The sequence below is a fragment of the Amphibalanus amphitrite genome, unplaced genomic scaffold, assembly GCF_019059575.1.
Source record: "Amphibalanus amphitrite isolate SeventyFive unplaced genomic scaffold, NRLGWU_Aamphi_draft 000220F_arrow, whole genome shotgun sequence".
In the NCBI taxonomy this organism is placed as follows: Eukaryota; Metazoa; Arthropoda; class Thecostraca; order Balanomorpha; family Balanidae; genus Amphibalanus; species Amphibalanus amphitrite.
In genome coordinates, this window is record NW_024881715.1 from 731,703 (window position 1) to 756,975 (window position 25,273).

Consider the following 25,273-nt stretch of genomic DNA (forward strand, 5'->3'; position numbering starts at 1 on the left):
ACACCAACCGCATTTTCGGGTCAAGTCAGGTCACTGACCTATGACGTCATAAGTGAACCTCTGCACGGTCTTCAGATGTCGTAACTTCGCAACACCCTCACTGCCAGAGGAGCTTTCACGGGGAAATGAAACTTGCAGGATCTATATCCATTACGAGTCTTACAGCTTGCATATCTCGTATTTTTCCTAAAGGTCATATGAGGTCAGGTCATTTTCGTGACCTCAGTCCTCACCATTACATATAAGTCAATGGGGAAAAATGAAAAGTGCTATTCTGGCGCCGGGAACGATTCCCAACTATCTCAAGCACACATAATCGTGATTTGATGCACACCTTGCAATGTTACATGCGTCACTTTTGCAATGTTGACCTTGCGTGACGTCATTTATGACGTCATTAGGGTCATATTAGTTTTTCGTCAATAACTCCCGATCAAATTGAGCAAGCGAGTCGGAAAAGCCACCAATGGACTCAGGAAGACCTGCCGAATCGAATGATATGCGTATGACCTACTTCTACCAGTCAATTTCGTGACCTGGGGGCGCTGACCTGACCGTGACCTGAGGTCAACACCCTAAGTTGACCTCACCCAAACAAAAAGTATATCATTCGACGCGCCTGAGCGAGGCGAACACGATGCGGCCAAAATCGGCGCTCTGCGGCCGTTTTTTTGCGAAGTTATTCACCAAAAACTGAACCATACCTTGGGGCACTTGACCTGACCTCAGAGGTCACCGGTTGGCCTAGGACCTTAAAATCGGGTGTCAATCTCTGCGTCTCGTAACGGCGCGCACGCTCGTTTTTTCCGCGACGCGCTAGCTCCACCAGGGCGAAACGGCGAGGGGGTCGTTCCACCCCCCCCCCCCTCGGCCTATGTAGAAAACCAATAGGTCCGGCGAGGGTTAATGTAGGCAAGTAAGAGATGTTGCACACCGATTCAAGAAATCCTGCATCTAAGTACATTTTGAATGGAGGATCCCTTGCAGCAATTGAGGAAGAAGAGGAACTGCCCAGTAAACATGCCGACGTCGGCCTCACGTCAGCATCTCGGCACCGGCATGCCGACGTAGGTTTTTTCGGGCAATCAACTGATGCGATCATTTGTTTGTAATTGTTTGTGCGTTTCCTTGATCTTTTGATAGTTTCCCTACGCTTAATTCGCGATGTTCACAATAAATTTAATCGGGAGCCATTACCTGTTATTTTCGGTGCAATTTGTTTAATATATATAGCTTTGTTCCACAGCTCTAAAACTTTCCTCTGCTATTTTTCGATTTTCAGCACAGAAACCAGCCAAAATTCGCTTGAGCATAAAATAGGTTTCAAAATGGTTTCAAATAACACCATTTTACTTTTTAGAACTTCATAGCAGCAGCATAAGAAACGAAACACGGACCATTCTCTGGGCCTTTCGAACGGCGGCAGGAGACATGTGCTTGCGTCGGCGGATCGGCGAGTGGTGTTCAAGACTATTCGTGGAACGGGTGTGAGGTGGATAACATATAAGTAAGTCATACTTCATAAGGCTTAACTTGTGTTGTGCCCATTTCGATTATCTTTTGATGTTCGTTGTGTTGTGATGATGAATACAGAGCCTATTTGTGAAACATGCATTTTATTTTATGGTCAAGAGTAAGACAGCGGGTCAAGACATGGTCAAGACAGCGGGATAGAATGACTGACATGAAGGAAACGGGATGGCATCTCCACGTCTTAATGTTAAGAATGCATGGCTTTTGGCGAGTGTTGATCACAGCGGAGACTGAGGGAAGTCGGCTGAACCTCGGCTGGGCGTCGGGTTGATAGCGGGGGGATGTTGGGTTGACAGCGGGGGGGGGGGGGGGAGGGCGGGACGTCGGTTGGATGTCGGCTGGATGTCGGCTGTGCCTCGGCTGGGCGTCGGTCCGATGTCGGCTGCACCTCGGCCCTCGGGTTGAGAGCGGGGAGACGTCGGCTGTACCTCGGCTGAGCGTCGGGTTGACAGCGGGGAGATGTCGGGCCGACGTCGGCCCGACCGTCATCTCGGCTCAACCTCAGCCAACGATCTCGGCCCGACGTCGGCTGGACCTCGGCTGGACGTCGGTATGTGCGGACGTTCCCGCCGACGTCGGGCCGAGGTTGGACCGACGTCGGGCCGACGTCGGCATGTTTACTGGGTGAGAGTCATGAATGAAACAGAGTCCCTCTGCAAACAGCGGCAGTGTCTCAATTTGAACTCTGACCTCAGATTCCAAAATTGACTCTGACTCCAGTCAGTTATAAAATCTGACCAACCCAGACTACAACTCTAAAAGCCCTGGTTTAGTCATCATGGTAACCAGGCTTTTGAGTGGGTTATAACTTATATGCTAAGCGTAAGAAGTTCTGGCGTGCACATTCCAGCACCTGGTAAACATCAACTGTGATATCTCCAAGTGGTTTCCACTGGATACATTGGTGTTGACTGTTGACCATTTGGTTTTCCTGCTGTCTGACAGCAAAATAAATGCTCAGTATAACCTGAAAAATGAATGGTTACATGGTACCTACCTAGGCCTACAGACTTGAGAATGAATACTCTCTTAGCAGACTTTGATTACTCTCTCAGTAGTGACGCCCTGCTGCCATATATATGTCTCATGTGAGCCGCAATTGTCTTTTCACAGTTAAATATATAACAAAACATAATCTAACCTGACCTAACCCTACCCCCGACTGGAAAAAATGCACGCTTTCGTCGAGAACTCGAGCGTAGTTGGGCGTTTGCGCCGAAAATTTTCGGCGTACTTCGGCGTAAATCGACGGCTTGCGCCGAAATTTTCGGCGTACTTCGGCGTAAATCGCGAAAAAAACCGTCAGGGGTGGCACCAACCCCCCCTTCGGCCGGCGAGGATTAAATGTCTTCGGGAGTTAAACATCTTAAATATCACTTATCTTGTCTCGTGTTCGTCTCAGGGTATTTAAGTCATGTTCAGTGAACCTGATTGTGACTCTCCCACGGCGGGAACAGTTCACCGGTCGAGAGTGAGGTTATGGATTGTCGGATTCCCTAGTTCAGATAACGTATGCTATCGTGTGCGTATTGACCGTTGTGATTCCTGTATTTCCGGCGTGTGGTTTGCGAGCGGACGCTGGCAATAGGTCCCGCGTGGCCTGGTATCTGCCCGATCCCATCGGCCGTGCTTGCACCACGCCTGTTGAAGGCCCCGTCAGGCGTCAGTCACCGGTTGGGCACTACTACTGATCAGAGCCGGGCAACAAAATAAAGGTTACATTATGGAACATGCCAGTGAGTTTGTGAGTCAGGAGATTTTGTGATAGCGAACGCTGGTGCTCGGTCCCGCATGACCTGCTGATGTCTATTGTCTGCCCGATCCCGTCGACCGTGCCAACAACCGTCTCAGTCCCACGCACAAGGGGGAAAAGCTCAAAAAATTGAGCGCTCAAAAAATTGAGCGGGCCCCATTATGAAGGAATAGGCGAAACGATGGTATTTAACAATGCCTTTAGCGTCACACTACGGCAAATATCGTATCCAAATAAGGTATCAATGGCAAGAGAGAGCAACAAGGTTTCTTCTCGAACACTCGCCTTGATAATTTATATCGGTGTTTTTGGAAAGAAAATGCCCTAAAGACGCTCAACTTTTTGAGCGCCACTTGTCGTTCGGGACCGCGATACTCAATAAATTGAGCGCCACGACAGACGACAGTCAGCTGGCGCTCAAAAAATTGAGTGCCGGCCAGCATCTACACTCAATTTTTTGAGCGTTCTCCGTGACAGGTGAAGCCGGTACTGGCTGCCATTTTTGATGTTATGTTCGTTGAAATACGTTAAACTGAGTTGAAACAGAAATGCAGGAAGTTGAATGCTACGTGGTACCTAAACTTTTCACAAACCCATGGCATCATGTCACATTTTCCGCTAGTAGTTTTATCGGTCTTTCGGATTCGGCACACCTCAAATAATTATACAAGGCTTGAATAATCCGTATGAATACTGTAATTGATATTCTCTGACTGTACTGGGAGAAGGGAATACGTGAATACAGAGATATCCACCCACCCTTGAATATTGGAGAATTATAGCAGGAAAAACTGTATTGCCACGGTTACAACTTACAAGGCCATCGGCCGCAAACAAACAAAAATACTATACAATGTGGGTTAGATTCACAAACATCATCAAGTGTGGAACACAGAGACGAGCAAAACAACATCACATTATCGCATGCCAGCCCGACCACATTGGAACCGGGTCCGGGTGACCTGCGACCGGAACCTGCGTCTTGCCAGCATACATCACAAAAGCAGGAGGCAGTGTCGTACTGCTTTGATCCAAAATATGCCATATACCAAATGATATAAACGACCTAAGCTCGGACTAAGCTTATCATTATCAAATCCTTAACATGTAAAAGACGAATGGAAACATCGAGTCTCAGACCAGCAGTGGCAACGATCACAGTAGCAACATCACAAAGAACACGCGGCATTATCAGACAGCCGTTTTGTTATCGGGCTACAGGCGGCGACGGCGTGGTTGCAGACCAGCTGCGAGGTAGCGGCGTGCGGGCAAAAGGCGCGGGCACACCTCCATGTGGCCGTGCGGACAGTGCGCGGTCACCACGGCCAGCCTGCTCACCGCCAGCACAGACTGCGCAGCGTCGCCGCTCCGCCGGCCAGAACACGCAGACAACCCTTCTTGCAGTCGCACAACACGTCGCCAAACTCATTCACCTGCTCCACCATGTTGTTGATGTCACCAAGTCGTTCGAGTTGTGGCTCGTGCCGTCGAGCATGACCTGCCCGATCGGACACGGGTCAGCGGCTTCTGCTCCAGCGAAGTCTTCATCTTAGTGACGTCTTGCTGATCTCCACAAAGGCTGAGCAGATGACCTTACCCACAGAGACGGCCGACGTCCTCGCCAGCGACCGCTTTGTTGTGCAGACCTGCCAGAAAAAGAAAAGCTGTTTGGTGATCTCAAACGATTTTTTTCTTTATGCAGTGGAACAAAACGGAAAGTATGTCATACAACAGGAACTAAAAAAAAGATGCAGCCTAGGTCGTCTAAGAAATGGGTGCAACATTGATAAAATTCTTCATTGAATGAATTTTGCAAATGCTTTTGATAAAATGTGTGGTGATTATAAGGAGACCACTTTACTATTAAATTGCTCAGGATTCCCTATCTGGACCTGTCAAAAAATCCTGACTGCACACCAACAATGAGCATTAAATCCAAAACCTCTACTAGGTACCTAGGGATAATTAAATTCTGATTCAGGAAAATATTTCACATCATACAAATAAAAACCTTTACTATATTGAAACTGAAAATGTGATGCTGATTCAGTGACCTAAGGGTCTCAAAGTATAATAATGAATTAATCGATTATAAATTTGGTGGTGACTGCCGACTGGCGTCTGGCGGCCTAGACCTTGAGGCTTGAAAGTGGCCTTCCTTTTCCGTTGACTCCGATCCTCCAGATGGAAATGATATAAAGGATCATTTTTATCTTATTTCATATGAGCGAGCCAGTCAGCAAAGTGGCTATCCTGTTTCAGCATTCACCCACACAATAGTTGACTGTCAGTCTGTCATGCTGTCAGTGTTGTGAAGTAATGAAGGAGTTGAGTTTTGTTGATTATAAATTGTGATGTTATGTAAAGGACTGGAAAATGAATGTGAAAACTATGGAAACATATTGGCAGAGTATTGTCACTTACTATCAGGACATATGGATAGAGAATACATTCAAATTAATAAGAAATGCCAAATATCAAGGTACTCAATCAATGATAGCAGTGGACTATCATATGTTTATATGATATTATATGAAAGTTAAGACTGAAACTACCTTTTACCTCATCATACCTAATGAAAAATTGTGTGAAGAAAACATTCACAGCCTCTTTGAAGCACTTAGACCACTAAAAAACAAAAAAATTCACGTAAACATATTGTGTCTCCTTCCTTCAAAACATCATCATATCGGATGGCGCCACTTTCGTCGACAGTTACTTATCTGCACGAAAATTGAGGAAAACGTGAATTGATTGACGTTTACGTGTTTCCAAATTTAAAATCACAGCATATTCAAACTTTTCAGTGTACCTTTTAACATCTCAGTACAACTAAAACGATAAAAACTTACCCTCAACACAGGAACGACGACAACCACGCGACCGGAGACGTCGCGACGAAATAAACAAACGGCGCCGCCAAATGAAAAATATTCTGCGATATGGGTAATGTGAAATTGAATCGCAATCATTTTGGGTAGTATGAAAAATGCTCTTTCCAACAGAACCCTAGTAAAAAACGTGAATGGACAAAAAATAACTTTTATTTCGACATAAATATTGGCCTGTTTTTAAGTCATCCTGGTATGCTGTAAGATTTCGACCTATAAATTGGTGTTCCCCCAATCATTGAAGCTTGAGCAGTGAAAAATATGAAAGCCTAATCTGTTTTGCATCATTAGTGATTCTCCTAGGGTGTTGCCATTTCTCCCTAGGTGTTGCGAGTTGCTTTTGCAAAACGTGTTCCTGAAACGGCTCAATTTTTTGAGCCCTCAGCATTACGCCTATGGGAGCCTCTGACGTCACACGCTCAATATTTTGAGCGCTCAATAATTTGAGCTTTTCCCCCTTGTGCGTGGGACTGGTCTGTAGACAGTAGTCACTGGAAGACAGCCACACACACATGCCAGCCCCCCCCCCCTCGACGAAAAGTGCGAGGCTACAGCCTGCAGCCATCAGTAAGCCTTGAAAATTTTCTGCGCATGAAGCATGGCTTGGTAAAATAATTTCGGCGCATAAACCCTTGCGCCAAAATTTCGGCGCATGACCTCCGCCGAGAACTTCAGCGTAGTGGAGGCATTTCTTCCAGTCGGGACCCTACCTTCATCCTACACCTACAACCTACAACCTACCACCTACCTAACTAGATAAGGCAGCAACGGCGACATCTGCTAAGAGAATACCCAGACTTGCCACAGGCCAAGTGTGTACTCATAAAAAACTGGTCACATGTTGATCGTGCAACTGTCACTTCACAGTTCGCGGTCTCAGTTAAGATGAGCCTTCAGATTCCCTAGGTAATTGTAAAAGCAAGTTATATTGAGTGAATGGGTAAAATTACCGAAAGAGACGGTGATGGCGTCGGGAGGAGTGCCGGGCGTCTGTTGGTGACAACAAATGTTACACGTGTGTATTGCACTTGGTTGCGCCATGAATAATTATCAGATATGAGCTCAGGAGGTCAAAATGTATCATGTGGTATGGCTTTTATAATGACATTACTGATCAGACTCTTCCTGTAATAATACCAGTGAATGTAGGTAATAGCTCGAGCTGCATCAGCATGGCATGGCACTTCAACTTGATGTGGGTGCCTCATAAGCCATAAAGGATTGCAGAAAGGCACACAGCAACAAACCAAAACACGTCATCATATAGTGCCACAAAAAGCTGAATAATGCAATTATCTACGCATAACACCCTACCTTTTGATCAATTCCTCGATATCTCCACCAAAATAAAGTAATTTATTCCGTTTCTTGACCGTGGAACATGCGTTCAGCATATTTACGTCTGGACAACGAGTTGCGTTGGAGAGGCCGGAAATAGTGGCGATTTCAGGACCGCAAGAATGGACCGCCATTGGAATGATTCTTTTTGAAACCGTGCACTGTTTTCGGCCGGAATTTAATAGTTACTACAAAATATTTTCTAATTACGTTTCCACCAAGAATGAATGCCATCAGGGCTAAATTTTTACTACTTTTGCATTTTGTCAAGAAGCATATAGTGCTGTTATATTGCAGTTTCTGCGCGTTTGTTACAAAATATGAACTATGAAGCGAATAAGCGCCAGTGTTATTCATCAGTGCCAGAAGTTAACTTGAGGAGAAGCTATGTTAATTGCTCTTGTCCATTCACTAGAAGTTATTAAATATTTTGCTTTGTGTATTCCAAAAGGAGTGGGAACTATTTTATTTGTGCCTTCATGTCAGAATTGAAGGTGGATCATTAAATTTTCAAGGCAGTTTACAAACAAGCATTTGGTCTTTCTCGTATATAAGCAGTGGCTAAGAAGAAAAGGTTGATCAATCCTGAAGTTCAGTCATCGTACCTCAACTTGGCAGCAAGATCCCCAAGGACAGAGGTTATATTGTATACCTGTCCTGTAAATCAAAGCATTTTTGTGCCTACAAAGGCTTAAGCTATTTGTGGTGTGTTCGGAGTGAGGCTATATGGCCGTTTTTGTTGTATGTTTGTTTATGTGGAGATTGAATATAACTGTGACCCTTTGCTTGTTTGTATACTTACTATGGTCAAACAGGGAACAGCACATTCACATAACATACTCACCTAGCACCTAACTCATAGCTGTACCCTGCAGGATCTGTACTTGTTCATGTCTCGAGCATTAACAAAGCACTAAAGTAGCTTAGTAATCATTTCCCACATTTTCTGAGCATCTAACATGACATACAGCAGTGCAGAGCAGCTTCAGAGAAGAAACACTTTAAATGCACAGACTCACACCAGCCACGCAATGAGCCAGTTCCTCAGTTGACTGTTTCCCTGGATGCAGCTTGGCAAGGTGAGCTAACTATAGGCAAGTTGAAGGTTAGCAGGTAAGATTGAGTTAGGGTGAGTACCTACCTATAACTGGGTGCTTCTGCTATGCAGGTCTTGGGTAAGGCTGCAAATATGTGTGATGATTGAGGTTAGGTCAGCTGTCAGGTTATTCAGGTATGCTCATTGCTCAGGTCACATTTTTATGGACACTTGGCAAATTAAAAAACTAGCATAACCTAATCTAAGCTAACCCGACTAAACCTACACAACTGCTGACTATAGGAACTAAGCACCTACCTACTTGTGCCTACATCTCATACCATGTCAAAACTCAAAGTAGAGTTCCTTGGTGGAAGAATACCCTCAGTACTTTTTATCCCAGCCCTGTGAAGAAAACTAATGCTTCTAAGCTGTGAGTCACTGCTGGCCATCCACAGGAAGAAACGCTGAGACTGAGAGCTTTGCCATTGTATATTGGACCAACAATCATGAATCACTATCATGAATGACTATGAACACATCATATGATCACATCGTTGCATGGATTGTCACATTGACAATTTTATAACAATCTTTTTTCAAGAAATACAGTAGGTAATGATTAACATCAAAATCAGCATTAAGTGGATTTGGTGATCCAAGCTTTCTCCTCCAGTTGCAGTAGCAATGAAATGATCGCATGTTTCATTTGCCAGACACTGAGTAGGATGCACATTACAATCTGCACAGCATCGAAGAATAGTAAAGCTTCCAAAGTCCATTCATTCTAGATTTTTAACTTGATAGCACTAATTTATCTTGCTGTTGTAAGTTATCATTCAATATTCATACCAATACATCAATATGCACTCATCAGTCAACATTTTCTGGCATGATCCTGCTCAGCGTGCTCTTCAGTATTGCTCCAGGATCTGCAATATTATAGCTTGTTTTCGGCCAATAAGCTCTTTTAATTTTACTCTTTTTTTTGCTGATATATGAGCTCGATCAACTTGCGTTTATCAACCAAAATTTAATAACTTCAAGTTCAACTTGATATTGATATTGCTCAGGAGTCAGAACCCAAGATTCTTAGGACCTCTGTCAGCCTCCTGGAAACTTCGGATTGTTTTCAGTCACATGCTTCTTAAATATGATATAAGTCAATCTTAATGGATCCAAAACATCCAACAAAACGACGTACAAGAGTACGGAAACCACCAGATAAACTTAAAAAGCGCCTTGGAACAGAGCCAAGTGGTCCTCCATTTGCTTGTTTACAATGATTGTAGTGCTGATGTATTTTTAGGACTCTGAAGGTCGGCTTATAAAAAAATGAAACGTTTTTACAAAAGTTGTAAGGCAAGTAATATTTATCTGAAAGAACTAAAATATTCAAAAGCCAAACACTATGAAATACATGTATCAGAACGAAAAAGTAACCCAAAAATCCAGCCTAATCACCGGCTCCTAAAACTGCAACAAAATCAGCACTTTTCCCCGCAACTCGTTGTCCAGACGTAAATATGCATGCGTTCAATCACGTTAAATCATATTACTCCTGGCGCCTCTGACAAAAGTGTCGAAAAATGACGTCATAAGCTCGTAATTTGTATTCGGTGAAGATTTAATTTTCACAAAAGGTTTCACTAAATCAAAAAACAGCAAAATTGTATTTGAAATATTTCAAAAAGGATAATTGGGGGTAGAAAATTCCAAATTTTGCAAATATCTACGACAATACATTGGTCAATCTTACGCAGTTTATGACGTCATCAATAAAGCAGCGAACAACAAATACAAAGAAAGCATCAAACTTATTCAATACCGTTCAAAAGCAGAAACAGCTGCTGCTGTAGAAGCACTTTCACTCAACTCTGTCGTTGATTCGTCATTTTTTACCACTGCTGCGAGATATCGCTGAGCGGGGGCCTCTTCCGAACACAATTTATCTCCTATTGTGAAACATGATAAGATGTAAATAAGTAGTAATCTGCATTTTGCTCAGTCGCGAGAGGATCCCCGCGCTTTGTTAACATTTTGGTGGCTACATAAATACAGTTGAAGAGGATGGACATATTAAAAGCAGAAATAGAAAGAAAGAAAAGACAACTAGCTGAGAAAAATGTGTTGGTAAGTAGGAGGTACCTACCCCAATCCCAATGCATGACCATTTGTACTGGAGGGACTGGAGATCTTCAGCCTGGATTTTATTTTCAACTGAATTTAATTACCATTCAGACAGACACTATATCTGAATTCAATATGATGTACATACAGCACATATATAGTGTAGCAAGGAAGTTTGTCTTTGCAGAGTCCCCAGCATTTAATCAGCGGAAAATGATGTGAGGCGCGGATTTTCTATGAATTTTTACAGATTCTATGCATACTGTTGCATGAAGATGAACTGTGTTGCTATTGAGGTGCTGTTTTTCATTTTTCGCAAGGGTAAGCGTAAGCCAAAGTTGTGTGTTCCAAATTTAATGAATCACTTTTTGCCAGGTCAAGGTCAAGGTGATAAACAGTTCCAGAATGGTTGGCATACTCTGGTACAAATAACCAGTCTGACAGATTTACCCCATTCCTGACTGGTCTGGCTTGATAATGCTGTCATGCTGCTGGACTGGCAATTGTCACTGTCAATTTTTACGTACCTATTTTAAATTAAGTCCAATCCTATTGAATATAGGGATTAAAAAAGGACAGATACCCTGCTAAGCAGAGATTGTGAAGATGACCTGCCCTCTACCCTCTGCTTGCGCAATTATTCCCGGTCTATGGTAGAATTTAGAGTCTGAAGTTTGAAATACCTACGCATATAGCTGCACATGACCGCTCCCCCTCACCTTCTTCGGCTGACTGCCGCCTAATCACATCCACGCCTGTCGGGAGGTTCATAAACATTGAGCGCCTATCATGCCTTGAACCCGAGATTTTGTAACACCCAGGGCTGCGGAGTCGGAGTCGTTCGGGGTCGACAGTTGTGACCGGAGTCGGAGTCGGAGTCGATTATAGAAACCCGAGCCGGAGTCAGAGTCGGAGTCACCGAAAATCTGTCGACTCCGCAGCCCTGCTAGGTCTGTGGAGTTGGAGTCGGGAGTTGGAGTCGGTCGGAGTCGACAATTCTGCCCGGAGTCGGAGTCTGAGTCGGAGCTGGTTTTTGAAAGCCGGAGTCGGAGTCACCGAAAATCCATCTACTCCGCAGCCCTGGTAACACCCCACATTTTTGTAACCGGATGCATACTTTCGTCACACGCTCTTCCACAGAGGACCGACTGGCTATTATTACTTCAAGGCTTGCAATCCAAGAGGATTTTTACCACCAGTTAGCGTGCCAGTTGAATTACCAATGCATGGGTGTTCCTCACGTCTGTTTATTGTCCAGTCCCTGATGCATTTGCCTGGATAAGGCATTTCTAACCACTACCTGCGACATGCCATTTCTCAGGCACCTGACAAGAAGTACTTCAAGCGAGGTGACCTGGCGGCGCGGGACGCCGAAGAGTACCGTCAGAGGTGCGGTCTGGTGGAGGAGGGCGCCATTCCGCGCCGCGCAGTGCCTCAGAGCGTGGCCGACGCCGACCACGCGCAGACCGGCGGTGCGGAGCTGTCGCGCTCAGAGGTGGTGCGCCGCCTGCGCGACCGTCTTGAGCCGATCCTGCTGTTCGGTGAGACGGAGCTGGAGGCGTTCCGCCGCCTGCGCCGACTGGAGATCCTGGAGCCGGAGGTTAACCGGGTGAGTGGCACGTGCTCGATAGGCGAGAAAGGGATGGGTGATTGGCTGTGATGATCGGTTCGTGATCGGTTTTTGCAGAAAGGAAGGTGTGTGGTACCTATGTCGAACGGTGTGCTGTGTTTGTGGAAGGTTTATTTATCTATAGTGGTTGGTAGGAATGGTGTGTGAATCCACGATGTTCCGTACTTTTCGTCTCGCGTACCGTAGATGTCCTAATTCCAGCCGTTTCGAATTTGGCTGTACCCATATCCGATGTCTTACCGACCCCTCTTTCTGGGACCAGTCTCCAGGCGCCTTTCTGCCTCATAAGTCATAACGACCCTTGACCCTTGTATTTTCCCACTTAGTTACTACCCACACGACCGAACAAATTTCGCCATAGACATTTAATACAGAATCTAATGTATCGAATCCCAATCACCCCTGACTCCTCGCAACACTTCCTCACCCCTCCGTCACCACTCACTACACTGACTGACCGACCCTTCCCCCCCCCCCCTCTAGGGTATGAGGAACGACTTCCAGGCGGCCATGGATCAGGTGGACGCCGCCTACCTGGCCGAGTACCTGCAGCAGAGTGGCTCCGGCTCTGGCTCTGACGGCGACGCTGAGCGACCCGCGGCCGCCGAGGACGAGCCCCGTCTGACCATGGCCGAGATACAGTCGGAAGCGGCCGGCCGGCTCGGCTCCGGAGATGCGGCGTTTGATACCCAGCTGCTCATCAAACTGTATAAGGTGAGATGACGATGATGAGGGCACTTTCGTGGCGTGGGGTGGACGTTATTAGAGACATGGATTGATCTTGGCTAGTGTTGAATTGAACATGAAACAAATGTCATGACGTTGGATCTTAGAATGATCGTGTCAGTCTTAAAGGGACTATCCCACCTTTAACATGGGATTTGAGTTGAGATAGCCAAGTTTGCGGCGAGGTTCAGAAACCACTATCTATCTAGGTTGCAACCCCCGCGGCCTCTTGGTGTTGAAGAAATTCGTTCCCTTCATTTGAAAATGGGCCTTGTACAAGGCCCTATCTTCAACATGGAGCGACCGTTAGTGTGACGTCACCTCGTTTAGTCATTCTGATTTAAATGGGTTTGTTCGTTGAAAAATCGCTTAAAACTTGGTCTGAACTTTGTTGTGGTGCCTACAGAGTAAAAATAATCAGCTTTATGACAGTAATGTGGCCTGGGGAAGGAGGTAATTTGGGGCTGTGACGTCACATATTTGAAAGTTTGTGTTTGGAATATGGAAAGCCTAAGATGTTTAATGAAAAATAAATGCTAGAACCGTGTTCCTGGTCATCCAATCTATAAAGTCGGGCACAATTTAACTGGCTTTAACAACATTTTAGAAGGTGGGATAGTCCCTTTAAAGGTAGTGTGCCACCTTTGAAAGATTTCCCGTTTTATTTTTCCTAGGATAAGAAGCTTCTGTTTTTACCTAATATCGCAAAAAAATCAAAAATGGGCCTGGAATAGTGCCTTTTTCGCCTAAAAGTTTATCGGTTTTTAGATATGTATAACAACTGTAGTGGGCTCACCTGCAAACAGGCGTCAGGCAACAATCGCGAATGCGGCGCACTTGTGACAATAAGCAAAGGTCATTATAGTGTTACGACCATACGACGTACGGGAATGAGTTATCAGCTGTCTAATCGTAGACAACACAATGTCGAGCCTTAAACTGTAAGCCTGTATTGGTATTGTTTCTTAAATTTGGCTGTCGAACATTAATTTGTGGTTTGAAATATGATTTTATGTAAAATAATTGATATGAAACAGCCGTCTCTTAAGTTATGACCCCATTACACCACACGCAAGTGGCAGAAATGACAATGATCAGCTGACGCATTTTTCTTGGCCGAAGTCAGAGCGCGCGGCCCGACGCACCACGCGTATTTGGAAATTCCGACCTCGACGAGCATCAGAAGCCACCTAACAGGCGTGTTCGAAACCGCAGGAGATGATGATGAACGGGTTTATCGAAACTTGATTGGATGAGCATATCGGTAATAGCGATTTCAGTGTGTGCATTTATTGTTCATAGTGGTGTGAAATGTGGTTGGGGTACGGCCGACAACCCGTCGGGGCGAATTTCGCACTGGGGTACTCAAAATTTGAAGAATTTAAGACGTTTCCATAGGTTTTGAAGGTATGGATAAGTTCTAAAAATCCGGTTCTCCTTATCCGGGTCATTAACTCCATATGGTCCAAGAAAGCTGGCACACTACCTTTAAAAGCGGTAAGCACTGAGGACTGATGAGTGTAGATTGTGTGACTACATTACTACCAGTACCATTGACATATAATAAATATTATTTATTATAGGTCAATGATTACTACATGCTTGCCATTCGTACTTTTTCAATTTCATTTTGGGTATTATTTTGTCCTCATGCTACGATTATGTTGGCTTTATTGTAAATTGCTTATTATGCAACACACATATGTGTTTTGTTCTACCAATAATTGCTAATTTGCTACATCGCCTAATTTGTGTCTAATGCAACCATGTTATCCCATCGTACCAACAAAACACGTGTCTTTGTATCGTTTACAGTGCCTGCTACTCGAGTGGGGAGACAGCATTCACAACCTGCCCCGTGCCGAGCGAGAGGCCATCAAAAACAAAATGGCGCTGGCCACGTATAAACAGACCCAGCAGTACCTGAAGCCGCTGTTCAGACAGCTCAAAAATGGACAACTTCCTGAGGACATCAGAGAGTCGCTGGTCGAGATCGCCCAGTTCATGCTGGACAGAAACTATATCAAGGTAAGGAATGTGCTCAATTCCAGCATTGGATCGTAATACTGAGAGATTGTAATGTATGTTTACTAGTCGGATGTTATGTGTCATTGAGCCAGGCTGAGCGGGTAAATTACGTTTTTTTTTGTCTTCATGATATGCAAGTATTTTCTGGTCACCTGAAAATGTCTATTTTGCACCGAAACGGTATAACTATGTGGACGTTCACGCATCCTCATAGTGAAAAGATCTGGGTAGGTATAACTTGTAAGTGTAACTGATGGCCTGTTTTGTATTGCTGGATTGGCTCCAAGCTGACCTTCCCTCCCCTTGCTTCTCTCCGTCTCAGGCTAACGACACATACCTTCAGATGGCCATCGGTAACGCCGCGTGGCCGATCGGAGTGACCATGGTCGGTATCCACGCCCGAACCGGCCGAGAGAAGATCTTCTCCAAGCACGTGGCACACGTGATGAACGACGAGACGCAGCGTAAGTTCATCCAGGGCCTGAAGCGGCTCATGACAAAGTGTCAGGAGTTCTATCCGACAGATCCGTCTCGAAGTGTTGAGTATGGTGGACTGACCGAAGTGAAGAAGGTGCCCGAGTCGGACGAGTAGTCGGCTACAGGTGGCAGCACTTTGTGGACAATATTTGTATAGGTGTCGCTGCGGACGCCCTTGTTTGTGTTTTGTGTCTGGTGTATGTCGTGATAGCTCGATGAGGAAGGAAACTGAACGTGACAGGCGTGTCCACAGCTGATGTGCTATTCTTGTATGATGTATTTCACTCCAGTTTCATTTGATACCATGGTTGACATCAATAAGGGCCACAAACTGTGGATCAGCAAGTAGCAACTACAAAATGTTGGATGCGTCACCTGATGCGCCGAAACCATCACCAATGTCTCCCATGTTTTGTGCCCAAGATGAAAGCATAAACAATATAGTAATGCTGCAACCTAACATTGCTTGTCTTTCTTAAAACAACGAACCTCCGTTCAACTATAAACAATGTTCTTATTTGTGTAAGTCGCCTTTCCGTGCCGGTCATAGCTCATACCTATCTCGTGGCCGAAATGTTTCAATGACATCTATCTTCCGTCGTAAATCGATGACTGTGAACTAGGCCGGCAGAAATTGGTGATTACCCTGAATACGACCGTACTATTTCACCTCATTTTTCCTACGTGGTTTGCTCAATTTGCTGCCCTATCCGCTGAACTCAATTTTATTTGACATAAATTTGCTAGATTACGCCGCTCGTATTTGATTTATGCGCGAATGTTTCACGGGGCTGCATCATTCTAAGAACTCTAACACTGCTAACTCAAACGCTAATCGACTGGACGGGCGAAGGCATAACGACCAATGCACTGTCGGGGTAATGACAGCCCCCAGTGTCCTGAACTCAGCATTGTCGCCGATTATGTCTTACACGAGTGAAGTTCCACGGAACGGATCCGACAGCCCATGCTCCATCAATTTACCGCGGCTGAAGGCAGCCATCTTGAACTGCCCGAGTTTGAAACTCAGGACTGAGAAGACTAGAAGGCACGTCCGACCGTTACCGTATTATGGGTCGTACCATATCGTACGAGCCTTACAGCTGGACGGAGCCCGCTCTCCGATAACTACACGAGCTCAGAAACGGGCACGCGTTTCCAAAGCCGAACGGTTGTGGCCAACCGTACTGAAAAGAGCGATCCCGGGTCGAGTAACTGAGCAGACCCAAAAGCACGTAGTAGTCGCCTGGAAGGGAGACCGAATATCCTCCGCTCGTCAGCTCAGTGGTCGGTTACACCGTACGCGGAGACAGATCGAGAAGTTTGAGTTTCGGCAAATGAGTAAACTTAGGCAATCGGTAATCCTAAGCCAGCAGATCAACTGTGTAAATATAAATTGTAATTTGCATAGGATCTGTAGCGTCGCTGAGGTTATTGAAATTCGGTGATATTAAACCTACCTATCGACGTACTAACTCGTACGCAACTACGTTCTTTCAAGCACTTCGCTGTGCTATACACTAGCAGTTTGGTTCCTGACCGACCCGGTGAACTACGCACTGCCCCGCTCTGTATGAGGTTTATGCCGGGCGGCGCCCTCGCCACGAGGGCGGTCCCGACTGCCGGTATGTGGGGTCCCGCCCTGTCCCTCGTCCGGCCCGCTTCCGGTCGGGCCTGGGAGCCGGGGAGAGAGGGGAGCACGCCCGGTGGGGAGGGGGGGGGGGGTGACAGGTGTCGGCACCCGGTGGGTTCGCTGGGCGGAACGGACCCTGAACGGAGCACCAGCGCCGGAACGGCAGGCGACGGGCCCGCTGCGGTCCGCCGTGCTCCGCCGCCAGTGAGTGTGGCTCGCCGGTGAGGGACGCTGGTTCACGTGGGCCTGAGCCGCCGAGACAGTGAGCGGTATCCTGTGCGAGGAGAGGCCGGATACGGTGGTAGAGGAGCTGTGCTGAAACGATACCTGTGAGGGAGTTGTTACCTCGGGAGCGGAGGGGAGGCAGACGGTGACCGAGCAGACAGAAGTGGATGAGATACAGGGATATCTGAAGGTGAACGTGTGAGGTGAGCTTGGGTGAGCTCGTGTGATGTGAGACGCAGTGGAGAGCGGGCAGCGTTTTGTTGAGAGAAAACTAGGGAAGGACGGAAAGAGTCGCCGGCTCCGTGCGATGGACGGATGAGTTGAGGACGAGGAATGAGGAGTTGAGTGAGGGGTGAGGACGGAGGTCATCCCTGCCGCGCTGTGCGGGCTAACAGCCAACAGGTGAGGATTGTTGTAACATATTTGTGCTATTCGCTGGTCGATCGGCATGTAGGCAGCCCAGCGGCTAAAAAACTAACTCCGGCGACAGCTGCCAATCGCGAAACACACATAATAACTGAGTGAACTGACAAGAAAAACACACTAACCATCTGCCCGACGTTCAGTCTGTCGCAGTTTGTCGTAGCGCAAACTTCTGTCAAAACTTTGGTTGATCGACTCGCTCATTAAATTAATTTACCTACGTGAAGGTCAAAACATCACTTCAATCGGTACCCGCCTCAGAGTGGAGAATTGCAAGACCAAAGCATGCTGTAGCTGACTTATATCAGACTCGGTGCAAATATGTAAAAGTAATAAGAAGTGCGTCACATGCTTCAGACAGGGAGACAGCTTTTCAAGTGGATGTCGGTCGAGTGTCCTGACGAAACATCATGCAATTATGCAGCCGTTCTCTCGTATACAACTTCAATCTATTTTCAGCGGTTCTCACAACGGCGTGGCTGATTGCGCATCCTCTTGACAGTTTGACGGGTTCTCAAGCTCATCGAGCGAGTCAAAGAACCATCAGAAAACATCACATCTGCCAACGCTCATTGACACAAACACATCTAGATCAAGGACAACCGAGCGCAGATTTTCTGGAGCGTACTCAGCCGAGCGGAAAATCGTAACGTTTCCCCAGTGACGCGCGCGGAATAAATCGTCGCGCGGTGCGTGGCTGCTGACCGGCGCGGACCGTCGGTGTCGATTTTGTCGCTGCGGCGTCGTCGGTGAATCGGTCACCGTCGCTGCGGGCCATCGGGCGGGTAATGGCACCATTACAGTCGGGTCGGCACACCACGGCGCCGGCCACGCTGGCCGCTCTGCCATCTGGGTCAATCCGGGAGCACAGACACTGTCCTGACCGACCGTTGAACGACCGGCTGCTATCCGCCGGCCGCTAACTCGCAGCCCGCTGTACCAGCTTGCTTTAGCCCACAATTTTAGTCACTTTCGCAGCCCAGCTGCCAGCTTCAGCCCGCTGTCCCATTGTCGTCTTCAGTTCAAGCCCTGCAGGCCGATCACCGCTCACAATTCGTCAATCGCTATCCCTACGCCATCATGATGCCCTAGCGACCACTGGAAAGCACCCTTCTTACATCACCGTCCAATAGACAACGGTCATAGCAATGGGTCGAGGATGGTGCTTGGGAGGGGAGTCCAGGAGGAAGGGGGAGGAGGAGGAGGCCGGGCGGCGACGATTTGCCGCGACTATGCGTCAAGGCTGACCTAGATAGACGCCTGCTGGCCACGCGACGATTTGTGCGAGCGCAGAATGCACGGCTCTTGGATGGATGCGAATGGTGTGATGAATGAGTGCGGACGGGTGTGGAAAAGGAGTGGGATTATGGGAACGGAAATGAAGGTAGCAGGGGATAGGAGGAGATGGAGACAGGACAGAAAAGATCGAGGAGAGAGGAGACGAGAGAAAAAGGAGGGATGTGAGGTGAAAGACAGTAGGATATGATGGAGGACGAATGGAGAAAGGGAGAGAGAGAGAGAGAGAGAGAGAGAGAGAGAGAGAGAGAGAGAGAGAGAGAGAGAGAGAGAGAGAGAGGGGGAGAGAGGGAGAGAGAGTCGTTTCCACTACAGTCGCCCACTGTTTACACACTAACACTCCTAAATCGGTGGGCCAGTCTTTACATGACCCCATTCTCTCCTTTGCTCTCGGATCATCCCCACTCTATCTCCTCTGCAAGTGATGATCGAACCGCTAATCATCCGACCTGATCGTGCCCCAGGGCGGAACATCAGCTCACGGTGGCCGGTAAACCCGTTCAGCAGGCGAGTCTGTCGTGCGTGGGCCACTGAGCGGTTCGTGTGCCCTCGGCCACGATTGAGCTGCCTCCGCTACGGCGCGTTGGCTCGGTTGAGCTCTCGTCTCGAGGCCTCGCCATGGCACCGTGAATTTGGCATGGCGGGCACGGCGCCTCGAATGAGCTAGCTGGTGCGGCTCCGTGGTCCCAACTCCCAGCTTCATGGCTCAATATAAAAGAGTTGCTCGAGCGAGCTCTTATTTTCTCCTTTATGGGTCCTTCGCCTCTGCGACTTTGCTTGGGTACTGGCCACACTCATACATTAGTCCAGAAATTCTTGCCGTCTGTCGCCTTAGTTCACTGAGACTGGAGGGAAAAGTGTCGAAGTTTGACATGCCGACGCTTGGCAGAGATGTATCGAGGCTGGAGAAAGGCACACGTGGACTGAAGGAAGCCATTTTAGACTTGCTGGGCACATATATAATTTAGGTGTCCTCAACTATGCACCAAATAGTACTTACGCTTAAAGTTACATGTTATTATAGCTGGAAGCGTATGTCGTGAGTTCAATTGCAGCTGACTGCAAGCAATCGATAGCTACATTTTCAGTGTTCCAGATTCGCTAAAAATAGACGGCGACATTGTCCAAGCCTCAAGCGCCGAAAAGCTACCTGGATACCGTTATGTGCGCTGCATTACGTCATTTCATATAGATATTTGCCTCCAGTGAACCCTGAACACTCAGCCTGACACCTTTTATCCTTCTATGAGCAATTACCGTAAAGTGGGGCTATTTGAGACAGTGGGGCTATTTGAGACAGTACGGAAGTGGCTTCGTAAAATTGCTGTAAAATTAAAACCGTTTGATATTTTGGATCAATTTTTGCTCAGGCTGATGTGGAATTTAACAATGAATTATGGATAGAGTTTTTGGAAAATTTTGAAAAGTTTTGAAAGAAATTTGGCATTAAATGAGAAATAGGGGAGAGTGGGAAAAGATGCCCAGGGGTTTACTATGTCATACATTATTCGAAAATGACGATCGGAAAGCAAAAACTTGGAGTTTCAACGGAAGCCGACATCATTTTTCTCCAAAAATATCACACTTTCGTGCCTGAAATATGATAACTTTTTTTGCTATTAAGCATTTTTCTGAAGAAGTGAAAGGGGGCATCTTACCCCACAGGGTGGGAAAGACGCCCCCTGGCGTTGGGTAAGATGCCCCCTGCACTATAAGTGACATAAATGGGCACGTGAATCGCCTGAACGAATCAGTAGTCCCTTCGAGCCTGCGGTAGACACCAAACGTCATCGTGAGGGCCCTCAAAAGTGGTCCTAAGGGGCTATATGTTTTACGCCGCCAGAAATACACAACAACTTTATTTGAAAATTTCACTGTCGTTGACTAAGAAATAGTCATAGATAATCATCCTGTGCTTTTTAAAGCTTAAGATCCATCATTATTATGACAGCCCTAGCATTGAGTAATGCATTTTTTTTTTTGCAGAACGAAATGCTATGTCCAACGAAAAACGAAAAGTTTGATTATAAGGGTTGTATAACTGTAGTTGAAAGAAATACTTTTTGCTAGAAGCATCAAAATTTAATTTCCAATTGCATGGCTTTAAAAGAATTATCCCTAGCTTGACCAATTTTCTTCAATTTCCTTGCAACCAAAACTGTCTCAAATAGCCCCACACTATGGGGCTATTTGAGACAGGCTTCAAGTATAAAAATAACTTTATTTATGGTTACTAGCTGAACCAAAATTGAACTATCTGAAAGCGGTTACAGAGAACTACGTTTTTGCAATTTACATGCTATAGGAAATATCAACCGTTTTGAAGGAAGAGGCCAAAACAGTAAAATCCGTTTCAAATAGCCCCACTTTACGGTACCATTAAACCCACCAAGGTCTTTTGAAGGGCTGTTGCAGCCGATGGAAACGTTATACCAAGGACGAGACGGTCTACTCGCACATATATGCTAGCAGCCCGGCTGTCCTGTCGAACATAGTAAGTGACCTCGTGGTCCTCACGATGCCCTATACCCTACCCTCCCCCGGTGCCGAGCGATTATGGGCAGATCCGGTCTATCCTGCCTGGTCACCGCACATCCCACTCTCTGGGTCGGGAACTGTGCGGATTTGATGGCCGTTTCCGGTGCCCCGCGGTCCTGGGCCAGTAATACACTAGGGAGGGGGGGGGGGGGTACAGGGCGGGGTCATCCAGGTGTGCGCCGGTCGCCGCAGCGGCGCCACTTCCGGCCGCCGAGGGCCGCCCGATCCGGTGTCTGGCTATTGTGCTGTGTGCGCACCGGAGCGAGCCCTGCGCGGATCGCAGAGCGTTCATTGTACGGACCGCGCTGCGGCAGGCGCCGGAGCGATACCCATAGTTACATTACAGACTGGAAGAATTACGCATGCTGGTGTTAGCTCATGGGAGCGGACGAAACAATTCGTTTTTGATAGTACTGTGTATGTTTGCAACACATGCAATAGATGTCTATGCACTATGCAGCATCTATGCTCTTTGCACAAACAATCGAGCTGCATTTCTAGCTTGCTGCATTGATATGTTACAGCGGTGAAACAAAAATGGGAACGGGTGCAATCGATGTTGTTCTGTTCTTACCTCACATGTGCAGCTATAATTACAGAAACTAACTAGATCAGTTAGTTTGGCTACCGTGATATTCATCAGAAAGTTTGACGTTTCAACAACTGCTCATGGAAGAGAAAATGCCACAAGACTATTCTCGTCACGTATAATAGTGAAAGTCGCCTTACGAGTGACAATTGTCACGGTTGTGCGTTCTTCGATTGCATGTCTGCCAGTAACCTCACCATTCACCGCATACCTATGTCCCCGTGTTGGTTAGAGACAACATTTATGTATTGCGCTTTATTTTTCCCCATTAGGAAATCTATTTGCAATTAATGGATATGCAGTGTGTGCTTACCTATGTAGACTAATGAATAAATTGGTAGGTATGCAATTTCTGCTGTTTTTTTTGCTATTGTTTGTGTTGCAGCAAACATGAAACAATCAAGACGATTAGGTATGCAAATATACAAGTAAAAATATGTGCACGTATATGGAGTGCTTTAAAAACACCGATTCACAGTTTCCACCATAGTGTTGCTGAATGGTCATCCTCCCTCCATTGCCCTAAAGCCGCTATTTCAATCCCGCCCTTCCCCGTGCGTTTCAGAGTCGAGAGTCTCGCCGCCATCCAGCCTGTCACGCCAGCCGAGCCGTCACACCGCGTCACGGTGGTCCGCGAGCGTCACGTCACGCCGCCGTGACGTACCGTGACCCCGTGTGACGCTATGTGACGCTGGTGGACGACCCGCGTGACGCCGACGTCCTGGAGCTATCTCTGACGGCACGGGTCAGGAGTGCCAGAGAAGGCTGACTGGCCAGTGCGAACGAGAAGTGAATGAGCTCTAAGCTACATCCGAAGAGTTCTGAGTCGATAGACGAAGACAGCCGTGAATAGTGATCAAAATCAGCCATGATTCTCAGAATCATTGTCAGACTCATTCTGGATAGCTTCTGACGCGGCTGCGATCCACCCACCGTTTCCCTCGTGTGTGACCGCTTTAGTTCCGAGAGTGCTCCAACCTCCGTGTACCCAGTCGTGTCACAATGGTGGTGTACGGTACCCGGACGGTTCAGCTGCCGCGGCGCAGGGACGGCTCGCTGGGGTTCAGCGTGCGCGGGGGCCGTGAACACGGCACCGGTCTGTTCGTGAGTCACGTGGTGCCCGGATCGGACGCACAGCGACACGGACTGAAGGTGAGTGATTACTGGGTATCATCTATATCGGGTTAGTCAATGGGTCAATGGTTATATAGTTATTTGAGAGGGGGTAACTGTTTTGTCTTTGAGGGTGCACATGGAAAGTCTGAGCTGAATGCGTTAGGCCAGAAGCCAAGCTCTTGGGGATTTGTTTTACTTTTCAGAGGATGTAGGATATGTTCACAGCTGGTCTATTTTACAAGGCCCGTCGATTGTGTGTCGCACAATGGTTGCGCTCTGCAAACGCAGGGCCCCGTCCTTTTCTCTGGGTCGTTGGCGCAGAACAAAAGCCCTCAGTGGTCTCTGCTCTGCCAGTGGAAACTCCCGCTGGGTCCGGCCGTTTACTCGCGGCTCCGTCCATACAGTTCCTCCCTTTCCGTTCTGTTGGCTCGCTGCAACGGCACAGCGTCGTTACGAGGTGACGGCAGGCCGCACCCGGCACCGTCTGCCGTACGGCGTGGTCGTTACGCGGCCGGCTGCATAGCCCGCGGGTCGTGTCACAGGTCACGGTACGTGAGGCCCCGTTAGAGTAACGACTGGTGATGCGGCCGCCGGAGGGTACGAACGTCGTGCGATGACGGAGTGGCGGCTGGCATGTGTCGTCAACTGACACCGTGACACGCCAGCTGTGTACTGGGAATCAGTACCAGTTGCGTGCGAGCCAGCAGTCCCTAATGATCGCCTCGTGCACATAACCTTCCGTGGTAAAGCTGTTTCCCAAACTGCCATTTGTCACGATATCCCTCTTCCTCTACATTTGCTTTTCACATTTATTTCAACTCATGCAATCGTTCTAAGGCTCTTCATTTAATTTGCCATCTTTTGCTCGTCTCCACTCGTTTGCTCTTATGCTTCTTTTCGGCAGCAATGTGGTTCCTCAGCACGATAACGATTTGGCGTCTTCCCAGTCTACATTTGCATGATTGTTCATCATTGTAGGTTACCATTTATCCCTTCGTTGTTGATTGTTGTGAATTAGTATTTTGTGGAATGTCTTATAAAAAATCATAGTTTAAATTCAAAACATCCTGATTCCAAATTCATAGCCAACATCTTGTATTCCTCGATCCACCCTCATCGCTCGCCTCCGGACTTTGCTCTCGCTGTTTCTCCACGAGCCACCGTTCCTCTCAGATATTCCGTCTCGGTTCACCGTCTTTTCCTCGACTAACTCGTCTCCTGCTCTGTCTCCTGTCCCCGTCTAACCTCTCTTCTTTTCTCTCCACTCTCGTCTCCCGTTTTCCGTCTCCCTCCTATTTCACGGTGTTCGGGCGCGATGCTGAAATGTACTTATCCCCACCTATTACACGCTCCGTTTGGTGTTTGGGATCACTGGGTGCAACGCTTTCTGCCCACGACTTTCCCGTTGAGCAGGTGTCCCACCTCAAGGTCAGAAGGTCTGAGGTGGGACATCATATAGGACCCACTTACTCAGCCAATCAGTTTGAACAACTGGGTGTCGTTCCATGTTTGCCTTTATCTGACTTTTCACAAGGGACGAGGCTGGCAGTATTTATTTGGCAGTTTAAGCCCAGTTCAATCCACCTTTAAAATTTACAGGAACTTACGTTTTAACTTTGAGTATTTTATTTTATTTTTCTGATTTCAATTTCTACCCATTTCCTTATATCGGGCTCAGACTGACGAAGCATTGTTAGATCTCAGGGGGGGGGGGGGGCAATGATGAACATGTTGCCCATTATTTATGACGCTTTGTCATGCTTCCGCCGGATATAACGGCATCAGACTCATGTTTATCGCTGTAACATATGGAACAGCATAAAAGATTCACCTCTCGGTTGTAGGCTTTCAACGCGAAAGGCTGATTGAGAGGAGGGTTTTTAGCGCAAATGATAAATGTTGACACTGGCG

The 25,273-nt window shown here is 47.1% G+C and overlaps 3 protein-coding genes across 4 annotated transcripts in view; 2 read left to right on the forward strand and 1 right to left on the reverse strand.

The window, feature by feature from the left end:
- The window catches only part of LOC122385486, a 29,458-nt gene extending 21,873 nt beyond the window's left edge, over window positions 1-7,585 (reverse strand). For both annotated transcript variants that reach the window (XM_043373819.1, XM_043373818.1), the window contains exon 1: window positions 7,492-7,585. The gene's annotated coding sequence lies outside the window, so the exon portion shown is untranslated. The remainder of the gene's footprint in view (window positions 1-7,491) is intronic.
- Window positions 7,586-10,199: 2,614 nt separating this feature from the next.
- On the forward strand, window positions 10,200-16,002 carry LOC122385487 (pre-mRNA-splicing factor 18-like). Its single transcript, XM_043373820.1, has 5 exons — window positions 10,200-10,684; window positions 12,003-12,290; window positions 12,795-13,025; window positions 14,853-15,065; window positions 15,388-16,002. The coding sequence occupies exons 1-5, from the start codon at window positions 10,622-10,624 to the stop codon at window positions 15,655-15,657; spliced, it is 1,065 nt and encodes a 354-aa protein (XP_043229755.1). The 5' UTR covers window positions 10,200-10,621; the 3' UTR covers window positions 15,658-16,002.
- A 7,246-nt stretch (window positions 16,003-23,248) lies between these two features.
- The window catches only part of LOC122385494 (harmonin-like), a gene marked incomplete at its 3' end in the record, with an annotated part of 40,233 nt that continues 38,208 nt past the window's right edge, over window positions 23,249-25,273 (forward strand). The window contains exon 1 of the mRNA XM_043373827.1: window positions 23,249-23,398. Within this exon, the coding sequence (XP_043229762.1) occupies window positions 23,249-23,398 (150 nt within the window). The remainder of the gene's footprint in view (window positions 23,399-25,273) is intronic.